Source organism: Nerophis ophidion, linkage group LG08 (assembly GCF_033978795.1).
Source record: "Nerophis ophidion isolate RoL-2023_Sa linkage group LG08, RoL_Noph_v1.0, whole genome shotgun sequence".
NCBI classification, from domain to species: Eukaryota; Metazoa; Chordata; class Actinopteri; order Syngnathiformes; family Syngnathidae; genus Nerophis; species Nerophis ophidion.
In genome coordinates, this window is record NC_084618.1 from 58,632,102 (window position 1) to 58,646,175 (window position 14,074).

General features: G+C 43.0%; 2 protein-coding genes across 3 annotated transcripts; one reads left to right on the forward strand and one right to left on the reverse strand.

The window, feature by feature from the left end:
* Positions 1-982: 982 nt before the first annotated feature.
* Positions 983-4,546, reverse strand: snu13b (SNU13 homolog, small nuclear ribonucleoprotein b (U4/U6.U5)). The gene is made up of 3 exons (XM_061909100.1): positions 4,352-4,546; positions 4,061-4,181; positions 983-1,416 (listed from the first exon to the last, which is right to left on the reverse strand). The coding sequence occupies exons 1-3, from the start codon at positions 4,352-4,354 to the stop codon at positions 1,154-1,156; spliced, it is 387 nt and encodes a 128-aa protein (XP_061765084.1). The 5' UTR covers positions 4,355-4,546; the 3' UTR covers positions 983-1,153.
* A 172-nt stretch (positions 4,547-4,718) lies between these two features.
* Positions 4,719-14,058, forward strand: LOC133558038 (cytochrome b-c1 complex subunit 2, mitochondrial). Of its 2 annotated transcripts, none has more exons than XM_061909095.1 (14): positions 4,719-4,864; positions 6,498-6,584; positions 6,910-7,059; positions 9,379-9,443; positions 9,530-9,586; positions 9,688-9,812; positions 10,163-10,260; positions 10,335-10,392; positions 10,496-10,591; positions 10,680-10,879; positions 10,984-11,064; positions 11,174-11,250; positions 11,460-11,613; positions 13,809-14,058. In XM_061909095.1, the coding sequence occupies exons 1-14, from the start codon at positions 4,724-4,726 to the stop codon at positions 13,890-13,892; spliced, it is 1,473 nt and encodes a 490-aa protein (XP_061765079.1). In that variant the 5' UTR covers positions 4,719-4,723; the 3' UTR covers positions 13,893-14,058. The 2 variants fall into 2 exon arrangements, with proteins under 2 accessions (XP_061765079.1, XP_061765077.1); XM_061909093.1 differs by lacking the exon at positions 6,498-6,584 and adding an exon at positions 6,622-6,723 and having other exon boundaries at positions 4,721-4,864.
* Positions 14,059-14,074: the final 16 nt, after the last annotated feature.

Here is a 14,074-nt window from a genome sequence, read left to right on the forward strand (position 1 = left end):
CCAAAAGGACCCGATAGGACTCCTTCTTCAGCTTGACGGCATCCCTCACCGCTGGTGTCCACCAAGGGGTTTTAGGATTTCCGCCACGACAGGCACCAACTACCTTGCGGCCACAGCTCCGATCTGCCGCCTCGACAATAGAGGTGCGGAACATGGTCCACTCTGACTCAATGTCCAGCACCTCCCTGGTGACATGTTCAAAGTTCTTCCGGAGGTGGGAATTGAAACTTTGTCTGACAGGAGACTCTGCCAGACGTTCCCAGCAGACCCTCACAATGCGTTTGGGCCTCCCAGGTCTGTCCGGCATCCTCCCCCACCATCGCAGCCAACTCACCACCAGGTGGTGATCGGTAGAAAGCTCCGCCCCTCTCTTCACCAGAGTGTCCATAACATGAGGCCGCAAATCCGATGACACAACTACAAAGTCGATCATGGAACTGCGGCCTAGGGTGTCCTGGTGCCAAGTGCACATATGGACACCCTTATGTTTGAACATAGTGTTTGTTATGGACAAACTGTGACGAGCACAAAAGTCCAATAACAAAACACCACTCGGGTTCAGATCCGGGCGGCCATTCTTCCCAATCACGCCTCTCCAGGTTTCACTGTCGTTGACAACGTGAGCGTTGAAGTCTCCCAGTAGGACAAGGGAATCACCCTGGGGAGCACTTTCCAGTACTCCCTCGAGCGTTCCCAAAAAGGGTGGGTACTCTGAACTGCTGTTTGGTGCATAAAATAATCTTAATTTACACAATCGTTGTGCTCTTATTTTTATGTTGATTTGAAAGAAATTAATGTTTTACGTTTAAAAGGTACAAAAAATATCAGGCGACTTATTTTGTAATTTCTATATTTAACATCAAATTATAAACTCCATTGCTCATTGCATTCACCAGAAATACATATAAAGTAATTAGATCTATAAAAATGTTTTAATATATGTACTACAAGCAGTGGAAAATGGATTAAAAAAAAAAAAACATTTTTAAGAATAAAATGTTTTATTATGAATGAGGCTATAGCATGACAAACACCTCAAGTAAGTAGTCCAACATAAGAACAAAAAAATATATTTTGTCATACACGCTTCATTAACATGAGCACACAAATTGGATAATGGAATTTGTCGTCTGCTCAACCACTGCATCGACAATCACACCAGTAGTCTCTCAATGGACATTTGGACTGTCTGGATCTGGGGTCTGAGCTGGGACCCCTCTTTTATGGTGACTGAGGTAGCGATGACGGGACGGGACACCCCACAAGCGCGTCCCAGTGCCTGCTTGGAGCGGACAAATACATATGGGACATTCTTGTCCTCGCAGAGCAACGGGAGGTGAAGGATGATCTCCAGTGGTTCGGCATCAGCGGCCATGACAATAAATTCTGCTATGCCTCTGTTCAGGGTCTTGGTAGCTGGGGAGGGAAGCAGAATACCATTAATATGGAGTGTGTGTGTATACTTTGCATGAACATCAAATTCTGCTGAAAGGGCCATTTTGGAATCATTTAAAAATGATTGGCTGTTGAATATTTGATAACAAAACCAATGACTTGTATATTTCATTGTTTACAGTTACCATAGTATCAACTACTAATAACTACCAGTGGTGTGCCATCAGGGCCAACAAGGCCTTCTCTGCTGGCCTAACATAACCAGAAATCATGATCATAATTAAAGATAAAAGTACAGTAATTTTTTTATTTACTATCTACAAGTATTGATATTCTCATGTCATATTATGCTCCTTCCAGCTGTGTTTTTAGGTTAGAGTTCTTATCCAATCAGAATTAAGCTCGCTTATGTTGCCATGATGTTCAAAGTATGCAGTGGCCTTCAGAAACAATAATGGACACAAACATTTGACAGACAGTTGCAAAAGCCAATCAGATCACGAGTTGTTGTCACTAAGGCCTTATAGATGGCCTACGGCAGATATATAGTGATGTTATGAGCTACGTATCATAAGAACTCCATTACCCACCATGCCACAGTATTGGAGAGCATGCTCAGTAGCCCCGTTTAGGTTGTTGAATGTAGACATGCAGCGGGATGTTATTGATGAGCACGCTGTTGAGTAAACTTTAAGTCTAGGACTAATAGACTAAAAAAACTCCTTTGTCCCACACGCCATCAGACTCAACTCCTCTCTGGGGGGAGGGGTACAAGGAGGCCAGGGGATGCAAAATAATAACAGTGCAATACTTTTTCATATCATGGTCACTACTGCCTAGTTTCTCTTGTTATATTCTTATTTTTACTGTTATATTTCCATTCTTATTGTTGCTTTTTATTTTTATTCTTATCGTAATATTTTTCCATTTCATTTCATACCCCCATTATTAACTTTTTAAATTCTATCTCAATTCTGTACACTGCTGCTGGAATTTTGATTTTGCTGAGCGAACCCTCCTGAAGGATCGACAAAGTACAACCTATCTCTCTAAAGGCCTACTGAAATGAGATTTTCTTATTCAACGGGGATAGCAGGTCCATTCTATGTGTCATACTTGATAATATCGCGATCTTGCCATATTTTTGCTGAAAGGATTTAGTAGAGAACATCGAAAAAGTTCGCAACTTTTGGTCGCCAATAGAAAAGCCTTGCCTTTACAGGAATTAGCAGATGTGACGTCACCGGTGTGAGGGCTCCTCACATTGTTTATAATCACAGCCTCAAGCAGCAAGAGCTATTCGGACCGAGAAAGCGGCAATTTCTCCATTAATTTGAGAGAGGATGAAATATTTGTGGATAAGGAAAATTAGAGAGAAGCACAAAAAAAAGAAAAGAAAAAGTGACGGCTCCGGGCGGCAGCAGTGTGAGCGTTTCAGATGTAATTAGACACATTTACTAGGATAATTCTGGAAGACCCCTTGTCTGCTTATTGTGTTAATAGTGTTTTAGTGAGATTGTAAAGTCATACCTCAAAATCGGATGGCTGCGGTGAACGCCAGTGTCTTTGATGGAACCCATGGAGGATCTAAGCTCACAGCTGCCTTTTTTGACAGCTGCTGCAGGAGGAGGTCCAGTAATACACTGATGTCTCCAGTAAGAGCCGACTTAATATCACAATTTTCCCATCCAAAAACATGCTGGTTGACGTAGAGAAACATGTTCGCTTGACTGCTCTGTGTTAAAGCTTCACAACAAACAAAGAAACACCGGCTGTGTTTCGGTTGCTAAAGACAGCTGCAATCCATCAATCAATCAATCAATCAATGTTTACTTATATAGCCCTAAATCACTAGTGTCTCAAAGGGCTGCAATCCACCGCTTTCCACCAACAGCATTCTTATTTATAGTCTCCATTATTAATTGAACAAATTGCAAAAGATTCAGCAACACAGATGTCCAAATTACTGTGTAATTATGCGATGCAAAGAGACAACTTTCAGCCGTAACTGGTGCTGGTCTAATATGTCCCCTCCAACCAATAACGTCACAGGCACGCGTCATCATTCCGCGAAGTTTTCAACAATAAACTTCGCAGGAAATTTAAAATTGTAATTTAGTAAACTAAACCGGCCATATTGGCATGTGTTGCAGTGTTAAGATTTGATCATTTATGTATAAACTATCAGACTGCGAGGTCGGTAGTAGTGGGTTTCAGTAGGCCTTTAGGATCCCAGCCAACACGCCTCGTCTGCATATTTTATGATTAGACAAGACAACACATATTTGCACGGCCATTTTCAAGAAGGATATTTAAAGAGAAACCACATTTTGTGAGACCATGTCGGCCAACCACGGAAGCTACCGGGAATTAAATGTGAGTTCATACCTTTGATTTCTTTGTTTTAACATATTTAATGTTTTTTGCAATTTTTATTTTGACAGTACCACATATGATGTTTCAATCGTTGATGCGGGTTTATTGACTTTTAAATGGGCCAGAGAATAACCCGTCTTGAATGATATTTCTCCAGCAATGGTCATGTGGTGACATTAATAATGGTATTTTGGAGAGGTATTTTTTTAAATTTAGAGCGTCCCATACGAGCATGATTATAAAACTGATTGATTAATGTACATTTGTAATAACACTGTATTTTGCTCACCTTCGTTAGCCCCTTTTCTCAGCTGCTTGTAGTTGGAGGCTTGCTGCACCAAGTCGAGGATGGTTTTGGTCAGCGTGGCGTCGGCCAGCGGATAGGCCTTTGGGTTTACTGGAGCTTCAGACTGCAAACCAAAGACATTACTAATCAAAAACTACGAATCTAACACTATTCTGCATAATAGTAATACAACTCTGAAATTAAAATTGAACATTCGAGTCCTGCTCGAACATTGTTAGCTAACAGTTAGCCGATCGGCTAGCCAGTTTAGCTCATCTGACCTAAAACACTCACCATTGTGGATGGCAAAAGTCGTTTTAGTATTCTGTCCCTCTCGGCGAAATGCTTCACGGAGGACTATTTCCCTTCTCGTAGGTGTAAAGGAGCAAAAAACCCTAAACAATTGTTAAAGTAGTGTTCAGGACTCCGCAATCGTTTACAACGTGCTCACTTCAACGTTTGCGTCGCGTGGGAAAAGCGGCGCAAGCGCACTTGCTATCATATGTGAACCGGAAATGGATCGACCTCTCTTTCCATTAGCTTTTTATTACACTATTTTTTTAAGGTCGACATTTGTATTCACTTCATTACAACATTTTATACATGCGTTTAAATATACCTGAAAAAATGTGTAAAAACATTACCTTTCTTGGCAATAGAGTGCGCATGCTCCAAATGGAAGCTTTATTTCAAGAAGGCGCGCTTTGCATGCTGGGTAGGGCACTTTTGCGCCGCCATATTGTTTTAGCGTCCTGGCTGAAGGAGAGTGAGGAGATGAAGGGGATTCGGGGACTCAGTCAATTATCGGTAAGGACATAACCATTTAACCTCGAAATATAGTCGCTGCAGTTATTTACTTTGTCGCCGTCTATTTCACGTCGTCTACGTTCTTGAGAAATGTTGAATAAATGTCCCCTGCACTCTGGGTAAGGGGCTGACACATGAACTGTTCCAGGAATGTGCCTCCTTGTTATTTGGGTGTTACGGTACTCTATGTATTAATGCTCACTTAAGTCCGTATAATTTATGTTTTTCTGCCAAACCAAATTCAGCCCAGGTATCATAAAGTGACGTTACATAATCTTAGCTCACTTCCTGTTTGTGTCTTCACTGAGCATGATAAATGCCATTGTTGTAAGCACAATACCAATGGGCTATGTTGCGCATTTTGCAAATTTAATGTCAAATCAAAGTCAAATCAAATCAAATGTTTATTGGATTCATCACTATACAGTGTACATCCATCCATTTCCAACCGCTTATTCCCTATTGGGGTTGCGGGGGGCGCCAGAGCCTATCTCAGCTACAATCGGGCGGAAGACGGTGTACACCCTGGACAAGTCGCCACCTCATCGCAGGGCCAACACAGATAGACACCACTCACATTCACACACTAGAGCCAATTTAGTGTTGCCAATCAACCTATCCCCAGGTGCATGTCTTTTGGAGGTGGGGGGAAGCCGGAGTACCCGGAGGGAACCCACGCATTCACAGGGAGAACATGCAAACTCCACACAGAAAGATCCCGAGCCTGGGATTGAACCCAAGACTGCAGGAATGCTATACAGTGTACATCCACGACTAAACTACTGACTAAACTTCTACCACAACTTGGTTTACTATTTATAAAATATAATAATGTAGGGTTATCTGGAACTTGAAATAGGCCACCTGGCCTGAATCCACACTTCCCTCGCCAAACACCTTCGTTTCCCAACCCTCACGCTTGGATAAATAGGCCTTGATGCCATCTACGCAGTTTTGGGAGACTGTTTTGCTGATAGATCGTGTCCAAATTTGCAAAGTGCGTGAGATTGGTGAAATGCTTACAACAACATCCATCCATTTTTTTACCGCTTGTCCCTTTTGGGGTCCTGGGGGGGTCGCTGGAGCCTATCTCAGCTGCATTCAGACATGCACCTGGGGATAAGTTGATTGGCAACACTAAGGACGGCTTGGCACAGTTGTGAGAGTGACCGTGCGCAACCCGAGGGTCCCTGATTCAATTCCCACCTAGTACCAACCTCATCATGTCCGTTGTGTCCTGAGCAAGACACTTCACCCTTGCTCCTGATGGGTGCTGGTTAGCGCCTTGCATGCCAGCTCCCTCCATCAGTGTGTGAATGTGTGTGTGAATGGATAAATGTGGAAATAGTGTCAAAGCGCTCTGAGTACTTTGAAGGTAGAAAAGTGCTATACAAGTACAACCCATTTACAGTACCATTTAACACTAAATTGGCATAAATTAGCATATTTTAAATATCTCAACAGCAGAAATATAAATTTAGTGGGATGACACTGAAGTAGTAAAGTGTGTCATTTTGAGATCAGTGGTGTCTAATAGCAATGTGATTGTGTTGTTGGGCTACTTGCTAGTATTTGTATTGCTTTATGAGTATCTTATATCCAAGTTGTATTATTCCATCTTCCATTTTTCCAGACGAGACTTTACGCGGCTCAGGCTGCCCGTAAGGTGGAGACCACCAGGGCTGCCGAACACGTAAAGTTTCAGCCACAAGATGTGCAGGTCAGTGGGTAGTTGACGCTGTGTTTCTTCTCCACAGAGGCGCTTCTATGGAGCTGCCAGAACAGGCCAATCTCTTGCAGAGCCCCTAGCTGGCCTCAAGCTCTGTCCAGAGTCTGCCAACTTTTTCCAGGATGTTCATGTATGTTGGGAATCGATGAGGAATGCTGCCTAATCATGTGAACCTGGCTGGGTCCACATTGGATAGTTTTACCTTTAATCATTACGTTGCTGATTTTTTTACAGCTATAATCATCTTATGTTGAGTGCATTATTTGCGTTTTGTATGTTAACTGATGATAAAGTTTCCATTTTTGTTCCAATCCAGGTGACGAGGCTGCCAAGTGGACTGGTGATCGCTTCCCTGGAAAATTACTCACCCGCTTCCAAGATTGGCGTGTTTGTGAAGGCTGGCTGTCGTTATGAGACTCCTGAAAACCAAGGAGTCACCCACGTCCTTCGACTGGCGTCCAACCTGGTATGATGCCTCACTTAATCAAATGTCTATGGCTTTTTAAAGAATTATTTGCACATTAATAATGTCCATCCATCCATCCATCATCTTCCGCTTATCCGAGGTCGGGTCGCGGGGGCAACAGCCTAAGCAGGGAAACCCAGACTTCCCTCTCCCCAGCCACTTCGTCTAGCTCTTCCCGGGGGATCCCGAGGCGTTCCCAGGCCAGCCGGGAGACATAGTCTTCCCAACGTGTCCTGGGTCTTCCCCGTGGCCTCCTACCGGTTGGACGTGCCCTAAACACCTCCCTAGGGAGGCGTTCGGGTGGCATCCTGACCAGATGCCCGAACCACCTCATCTGGCTCCTCTCGATGTGAAGGAGCAGCGGCTTTACTTTGAGTTCCTCCCGGATGGCAGAGCTTCTCACCCTATCTCTAAGGGAGAGACCCGCCACACGGCGGAGGAAACTCATTTCGGCCGCTTGTACCCGTGATCTTATCCTTTCGGTCATGACCCAAAGCTCTTGACCATAGGTGAGGATGGGAACGTAGATCGACCGGTAAATTGAGAGCTTTGCCTTCCGGCTCAGCTCCTTCTTCACCACAACGGACCGGTACAACGTCCGCATTACTGAAGACGCCGCACCGATCCGCCTGTTGATATCACGATCCACTCTTCCCTCACTCGTGAACAAGACTCCTAGGTACTTGAACTCCTCCACTTGGGGCAGGGTCTCCTCCCCAACCCGGAGATGGCACTCCACCCTTTTCCGGGCGAGAACCATGGACTCGGACTTGGAGGTGCTGATTCTCATTCCGGTCGCTTCACACTCGGCTGCGAACCGATCCAGCGAGAGCTGAAGATCCCGGTCAGATGAAGCCATCAGGACCACATCATCTGCAAAAAGCAGAGACCTAATCCTGCGGTTACCAAACCGGAACCCCTCAACGCCTTGACTGCGCCTAGAAATTCTGTCCATAAAAGTTATGAACAGAATCGGTGACAAAGGACAGCTTTGGCGGAGTCCAACCCTCACTGGAAATGTGTTCGACTTACTGCCGGCAATGCGGACCAAGCTCTGGCACTGATCGTACAGGGAACGGACCGCCACAATAAGACAGTCCGATACCCCATACTCTCTGAGCACTCCCCACAGGACTTCCCGAGGGACACGGTCGAATGCCTTCTCCAAGTCCACAAAGCACATGTAGACTGGTTGGGCAAACTCCCATGCACCCTCAAGAACCCTGCCGAGAGTATAGAGCTGGTCCACAGTTCCACGACCAGGACGAAAACCACACTGTTCCTCCTGAATCCGAGGTTCGACTATCCGACGTAGCCTCCTCTCCAGTACACCTGAATAAACCTTACCGGGAAGGCTGAGGAGTGTGATCCCACGATAGTTGGAACACACCCTCCGGTCCCCCTTCTTAATAATGTATTAAAGTTAAAGTATCAATGGTTGTCACACACATACAAGATGTGGCGAAATTATTCTCTGCATTTGACCCATCACCCTTGATCACCCCCTGGGAGGTGAGGGGAGCAGTGGGCAGTAGCGGTGCCGCGCCCAAGAATCATTTATGGTGATTTAACCCCCATTTCCAACCCCTTGAAATGGGTCCCATTTTTATAGTCTTTGGTATGACTCAGCCGGGATTTGAACTCCCGACCTACCGATCTCAGGGCGGACACTCTAACCACTATTATTCACTAGTATTCACACTAGACAAACATACTTAAAGTCTGGTATGTCTATCTAGTTTGAGTGCACTGAGTTATGCCATACTTTATTTCATATTGGTGAAATTTTTACTTTGTTCTAATTTTACGTGTCTGTGTGTGTGTTTGTTGGAGTATACGTATAAATGACTATTTTGTTCAACTTGCATGTCACAAAATTACATTTGTAACTCCACGTAACATAGCAGCGCCATACAATGATAGTAATGTGATTGATCCTCTTTGATTCCTAATGATGACAGACGCAATTCATTATATAAATCAAATACAAAACCCCTTCATGATCCAAATGTAAAACTTACAGCATGCTAGCTCACCCGCATCTTTTTTTTATGTGCGTAATAAGGATGTCATTTTAATTAATTGTTTCCTCCTGCGAGAATAAAAAACGCAACCTTGCACGAAATAGATAAACACAATGACTCTACATTAGACTGAAAATAGTCCTTTTAAGTAAGAAAATGTGCAGTAATACAGCAGAATACAAGAGCTAAGACTAACAGGTCATGGCACAATTGCAGATGATTTCACTACTACTACTAGTTTAGTTTTTACATTTTGTAATGTCCTCACAAAAACTGATGTCAATTAAATTTCCAGACTACCAAAGGAGCTTCAGCTTTCAAGATATGCCGCGGCATTGAAGCAGTTGGAGGAAACCTGAGGTCGGTGATTCCCAGAAATGACTAACAAAGCATTATTGTCATTCGCTTTCTCAGTATTCTTACTTTAGATATTTGTGCCTCTGCAGTGTGGTGTCATCCAGAGAGAATATGGTCTACACTGTTGACTGTCTGAGAGATGACATGTAAGTTTCTACCACCTATGTGCTTAGTACATACTTGTATGTATTTGTTTCTATATAAAAAACATATAAGACTGACATTTGTTCATATCTTTGTTCATCAGCGACACAGTAATGGAGTATTTGATCAACGTGACAACGGCCCCGGAGTTCCGACCTTGGGAGGTGTCCGATCTCACGTCCAGAGTGAAAACGGACAAGGCTCTGGCAGGAAATAGTACTCAGATAGGTAGGCGCAAACTGGCAGCCTCACTTCCGTCAGTCTACCCCAGGGCAGCTGTGGCTACATATGTAGCTTATCACCACCAGGTGTGAATGAATGATGGGTTCCCACTTCTCTGTGAGCGCTTTGAGTATCTAACAATAGAAAAGCACGATATAAATCTAATACGTTATTATTATTATTATTATTATTATTATTAGGTTGGAGGGGTGTCCAGATTCTTTCTAAAGTTTCTACACAAAGGCAGTCATTAACATAGTGATTATGTTCATCAAAACGTAGCGTTATCTTTGTTTATTTTGAATTAGATCTGTTTGATTCATGCATTGAACTGACTGTCGATCATTGTTCCCCAGGTGTGATTGAAAGTCTTCATGATGCCGCATACAAGAACGCTCTGTGCAACTCCCTGTACTGTCCTGACTACATGGTTGGCAACATCAAGTCGGATCATGTGCGTTTTGAAAATTGTATTTTTAAACAAGTGATTGAGCCAAACCTATTCCAACATTTTTTTTTATTTTTTAGCTGCACCAGTTTGTCCAGAATAATTTTACAAGCGCAAGAATGGCTCTTGTAGGTCTCGGTAAGGATGGTAGTCTTGTTCCTAGCCAGTTCCCTTTGATTGAGACAAACGTAAAGCTGTAAATTTTCTCTCGCTCTCTCTCTCTCTCTCTCTCGTCCTCAAGGTGTGGATCACACTGTTCTTAAGCAAGTGGGAGAGCAATTCCTTAATATCCGAAGCGGCGCCGGAACGTCAGGAGCCATAGCCCAGTATCGTGGAGGTAAGCAGGATGCTAAAATTCCACCATAAATTGTATTCATAACAACTCACAAAAGGGATTTAAAGCATGTTCATGACTGCTTGACCAGGTGAGGTCCGTGTGCAGAGCTCTAGTAATTTAGTCCACTCGGCGGTGGTGAGTCAGGCGGCTGCGTCAGGCACCAGTGAGGCGGTGGCCTTTGGTGTCCTGCAGCACCTGCTGGGAGCAGGTCCCCATGTAAAGAGGGGCTCCAATACCACTGGCAAACTGGCGCAGGGCGTTGCCAAGGCAACTGCCGAACCCTTTGATGTGAGTAGTCCTGTAACACAAATAGGTGGAAAAGAAAGTACTTTGCTCACTTTACATGTGTAATTCAGAATTCAACAAAACCAATTAAGCTTTTTTCTTTACAGGTGAGTACTTTCAATGTTAACTACTCTGACTCTGCCCTGTTTGGAGTTTACACCATTGCCCAAGCAGGAGCGGCCGGCGATGTAAGTACATATCATTGCTGCAATACAGTTCTGTTTCAATGTACATCCAGGTGATTGTTATTGGATGTGAGAGCTGCTAAAGATTCTAAGACTTTTTGCGGGTCTATAGGCCATCAAGGCTGCTCTTGCCGAGGTGAATGCGGTCGCTGATGGTGGAGTTACAGCTGCTGACCTCACTCAGGCCAAGTAAGTATCTCCTCATTTACAGCCACCGACAACATTTACAATATCATTACATTTATATCCATGCTGAGCAGCTGCAATAATAACATTCTCTGATTATGCACTCTTTAGTCATACCATAACATTTAGTATGTTAACATAACATTAATATTTTAAAACATCCCAAAGTTAAACAAGCTACATTTTCCCCTAATGTGATTTTCCTGGTGCAGAACATCACTGAAGGCTGACTTATTGATGTCCCTGGAGACTACCGAAGGTCTGCTGGAGGCTATGGGCACTCAGGCTCTGGCAAGCGGCTCGTACCACTCGCCTGAAGAATTCTCCAAAAACATTGACAATGTTTCCCTGACTGACGTGGCCAACGTAAGATCCGTGTTTTGACATGTAGTGGTTCTCTAGGCATATTTGATTTAATCAGAATGCAGGAAAATCTTTTGATGATCAAACAAACATTTATGTACACATCTGATTTATCAAAACCTTGATTAGCCTTACACTATCTATTCATCAATTTTCTACCTCTTGTCCATCTCTGGGTCTAATTAGATCCAATACATTATATAATATAAATTAATCTTGATAATTGTCAGTTTTGATTATATACCTATGTTATACAGTATACGTTTGAAACATTTATATAGATTGAAAGTTTTATTAGGAACTTAATTTGCAGCTTAAAGGCCTACTGAAATGAGATGTTCTTATTTAAACGGGGATAGCAGGTCCGTTCTATGTGTCATACTTGATCATTTAGCAATATTGCCATATTTTAGCTGAAAGGATTTAGTAGAGAACATAAACGATAAAGTTTGCAACTTTTGGTCGCTAATAAAAAAGCCTTGCCTGTACCGGAAGTAGCAGAGGGTGTGCGCGTGACGTCACCGGTGTGAGTGCTCCTCACATCCGCACATTAATTTTTGTGAGCCTCCAGCAATAAGAGCAATTCGGACCGAGAAAGCAACAATTTCCCCATTAATTTGAGCGAGGATGAAAGATTTGTGGATGAGGAAAGTTAGAGTAAAGCACAAAAAAAAAAAAAGGGGGACGGCTCCAGGCGGCAGCAGTGGGAGCGTTTCAGGTGTAATTAGACACATTTACTAGGATAATTCTGGAAAATCCCTTATCTGCTTATTGTGTTAATAGTATTTTAGTGAGATTATAAAGTCATACCTGAAAGTCGGGTGGCTGCGGTGAACACCAGTGTCTCTGATTGAAGCCGAGGAACCAAGATCACAGCTGTCTTTTTGAGCTGCAGGATGAGGTCGCGTAATCCATTCAAGTCTCCGGTAAGAGCCGACTTTATATCACAATTTTCCCATCCAAAAACTTGCTGGTTGACGTAAAGAAACATGTTCGCTTGACCGCTCTGTGTTAAAGCTTCACAACAAACAAAGAAATAGCGGCTGTGTTTCGGTGCTAAAGGCAGCTGCATTCCACCGCTTTCCACCAACCGCATTCTTATTTGACGTCTCCATTATTAATTGAACAAATTGCAAAAGATTCAGCAACACCGATGTCCAAAATACTGTGTAATTGCGTGATGAAAAGAGACGACTTTTAGCCGTAAGTGGTGCTGGGCTAATATGTCCCCTCCAACCAATAACGTCACAAACATGCGTCATCATTCCTCGACGTTTTCAACAGGAAACTCCGCGGAAAATTTAAAATTGTAATTTAGTAAACTAAACCGGCCGTATTGGCATGTGTTGCAATGTTAAGATTTCATCATTGATATATAAACTATCAGACTGTGTGGTCGGTAGTAGTGGGTTTCAGTAGGCCTAAATGTGTCTAATTACATCTGAAACGCTCACACTGCCGTAGCTTTTTCTTCTATTCCTTCTATCAATATTCTAATTCACAAATCTTTCATCCTCGCTCAAATTAATGGGAAAATTGTTTGCTTTCTCGGTCCGAATTGCTCTTAACTGCTGGTGGCTCCCATTAAAAACAATGGGAATGTGTGGAGGAGCCCTGCAACCAGTGACGTCACGCGCACATACTTCCGGTACAGGCAGGGCTTTATCGTCGATGTTCTCTACTAAATCCTTTCAGCAAAAATATGGCAATATCGCGAAATGATCAAGTATGACACCTGCTATTCCCGTTTAAATAAGAACATCTCATTTCAGTAGGCCTTTAATAGAGTGGTTAACACCTTTGGCAAAGTAAATACATTTTTCAACTGCTCCACTAGGTGGCGTGGCTGCGTTCTAGCAGAGCAGTAATTAATTAATATATAGTAGTAATGGATTAATTAGATTCTAGAATATGGCAAGGACTAAGATACAAAATATCTGTAAGCCAAAACTTGGTACCCCACTGGTGCATGTTGTGGTCATTTACAAGCACACCTTAGCACTTTTAGTATTGATTACGACAGTAATAGAATGTAGTGATGTACAGCTGATATTTGAAGTACTTTGTATGATGCAGGATGGAGTGGGTCCCATTAAACTTTGCACGTGCAACTAATGAAATGTCCGGTTGTTGAACATTTAAGATAACCTTTTTAATAATGGTGTTAATGGATGAGTTATTCAGACTTTTCTTTCCAGGCTGCCAAGAAATTTGTGTCCGGAAAGAAGACCATGGCGTCCAGCGGCAACCTCATCAAAACTCCTTTTATTGACGAGATTTAAAGCCTCCCTCTTGACAGCATACCATAATTTGTTTTCTCCACTGTAACAAAAAGTCACAATTTATCTGCTGTGTGTATGAGAGATATTGTATCCATGCACTCTTTGTCACACATTTTAATGTATAGCTGATGTAAAATAATGAATAAATTCTATCTGCCTGGTCTAACTGCTTCGTTATAGTG

Bases quoted from the DNA above. Each gene is read 5' to 3' on its own strand.
- snu13b (XM_061909100.1), bottom strand. The intron at 1,417-4,060 runs GTGAGCAAAATA...TTCCCTCCCCAG, and splicing joins GAGAAAAGGGGCTAACGAAG to CTACCAAGACCCTGAACAGA.
- LOC133558038 (XM_061909093.1), top strand. From the start codon at position 4,724: ATGCTCCAAATGGAAGCTTTATTTCAAGAAGGCGCGCTTTGCATGCTG. The intron at 6,724-6,909 runs GTATGTTGGGAA...GTTCCAATCCAG, and splicing joins ACTTTTTCCAGGATGTTCAT to GTGACGAGGCTGCCAAGTGG. The intron at 10,261-10,334 runs GTGCGTTTTGAA...TTTATTTTTTAG, and splicing joins GCAACATCAAGTCGGATCAT to CTGCACCAGTTTGTCCAGAA.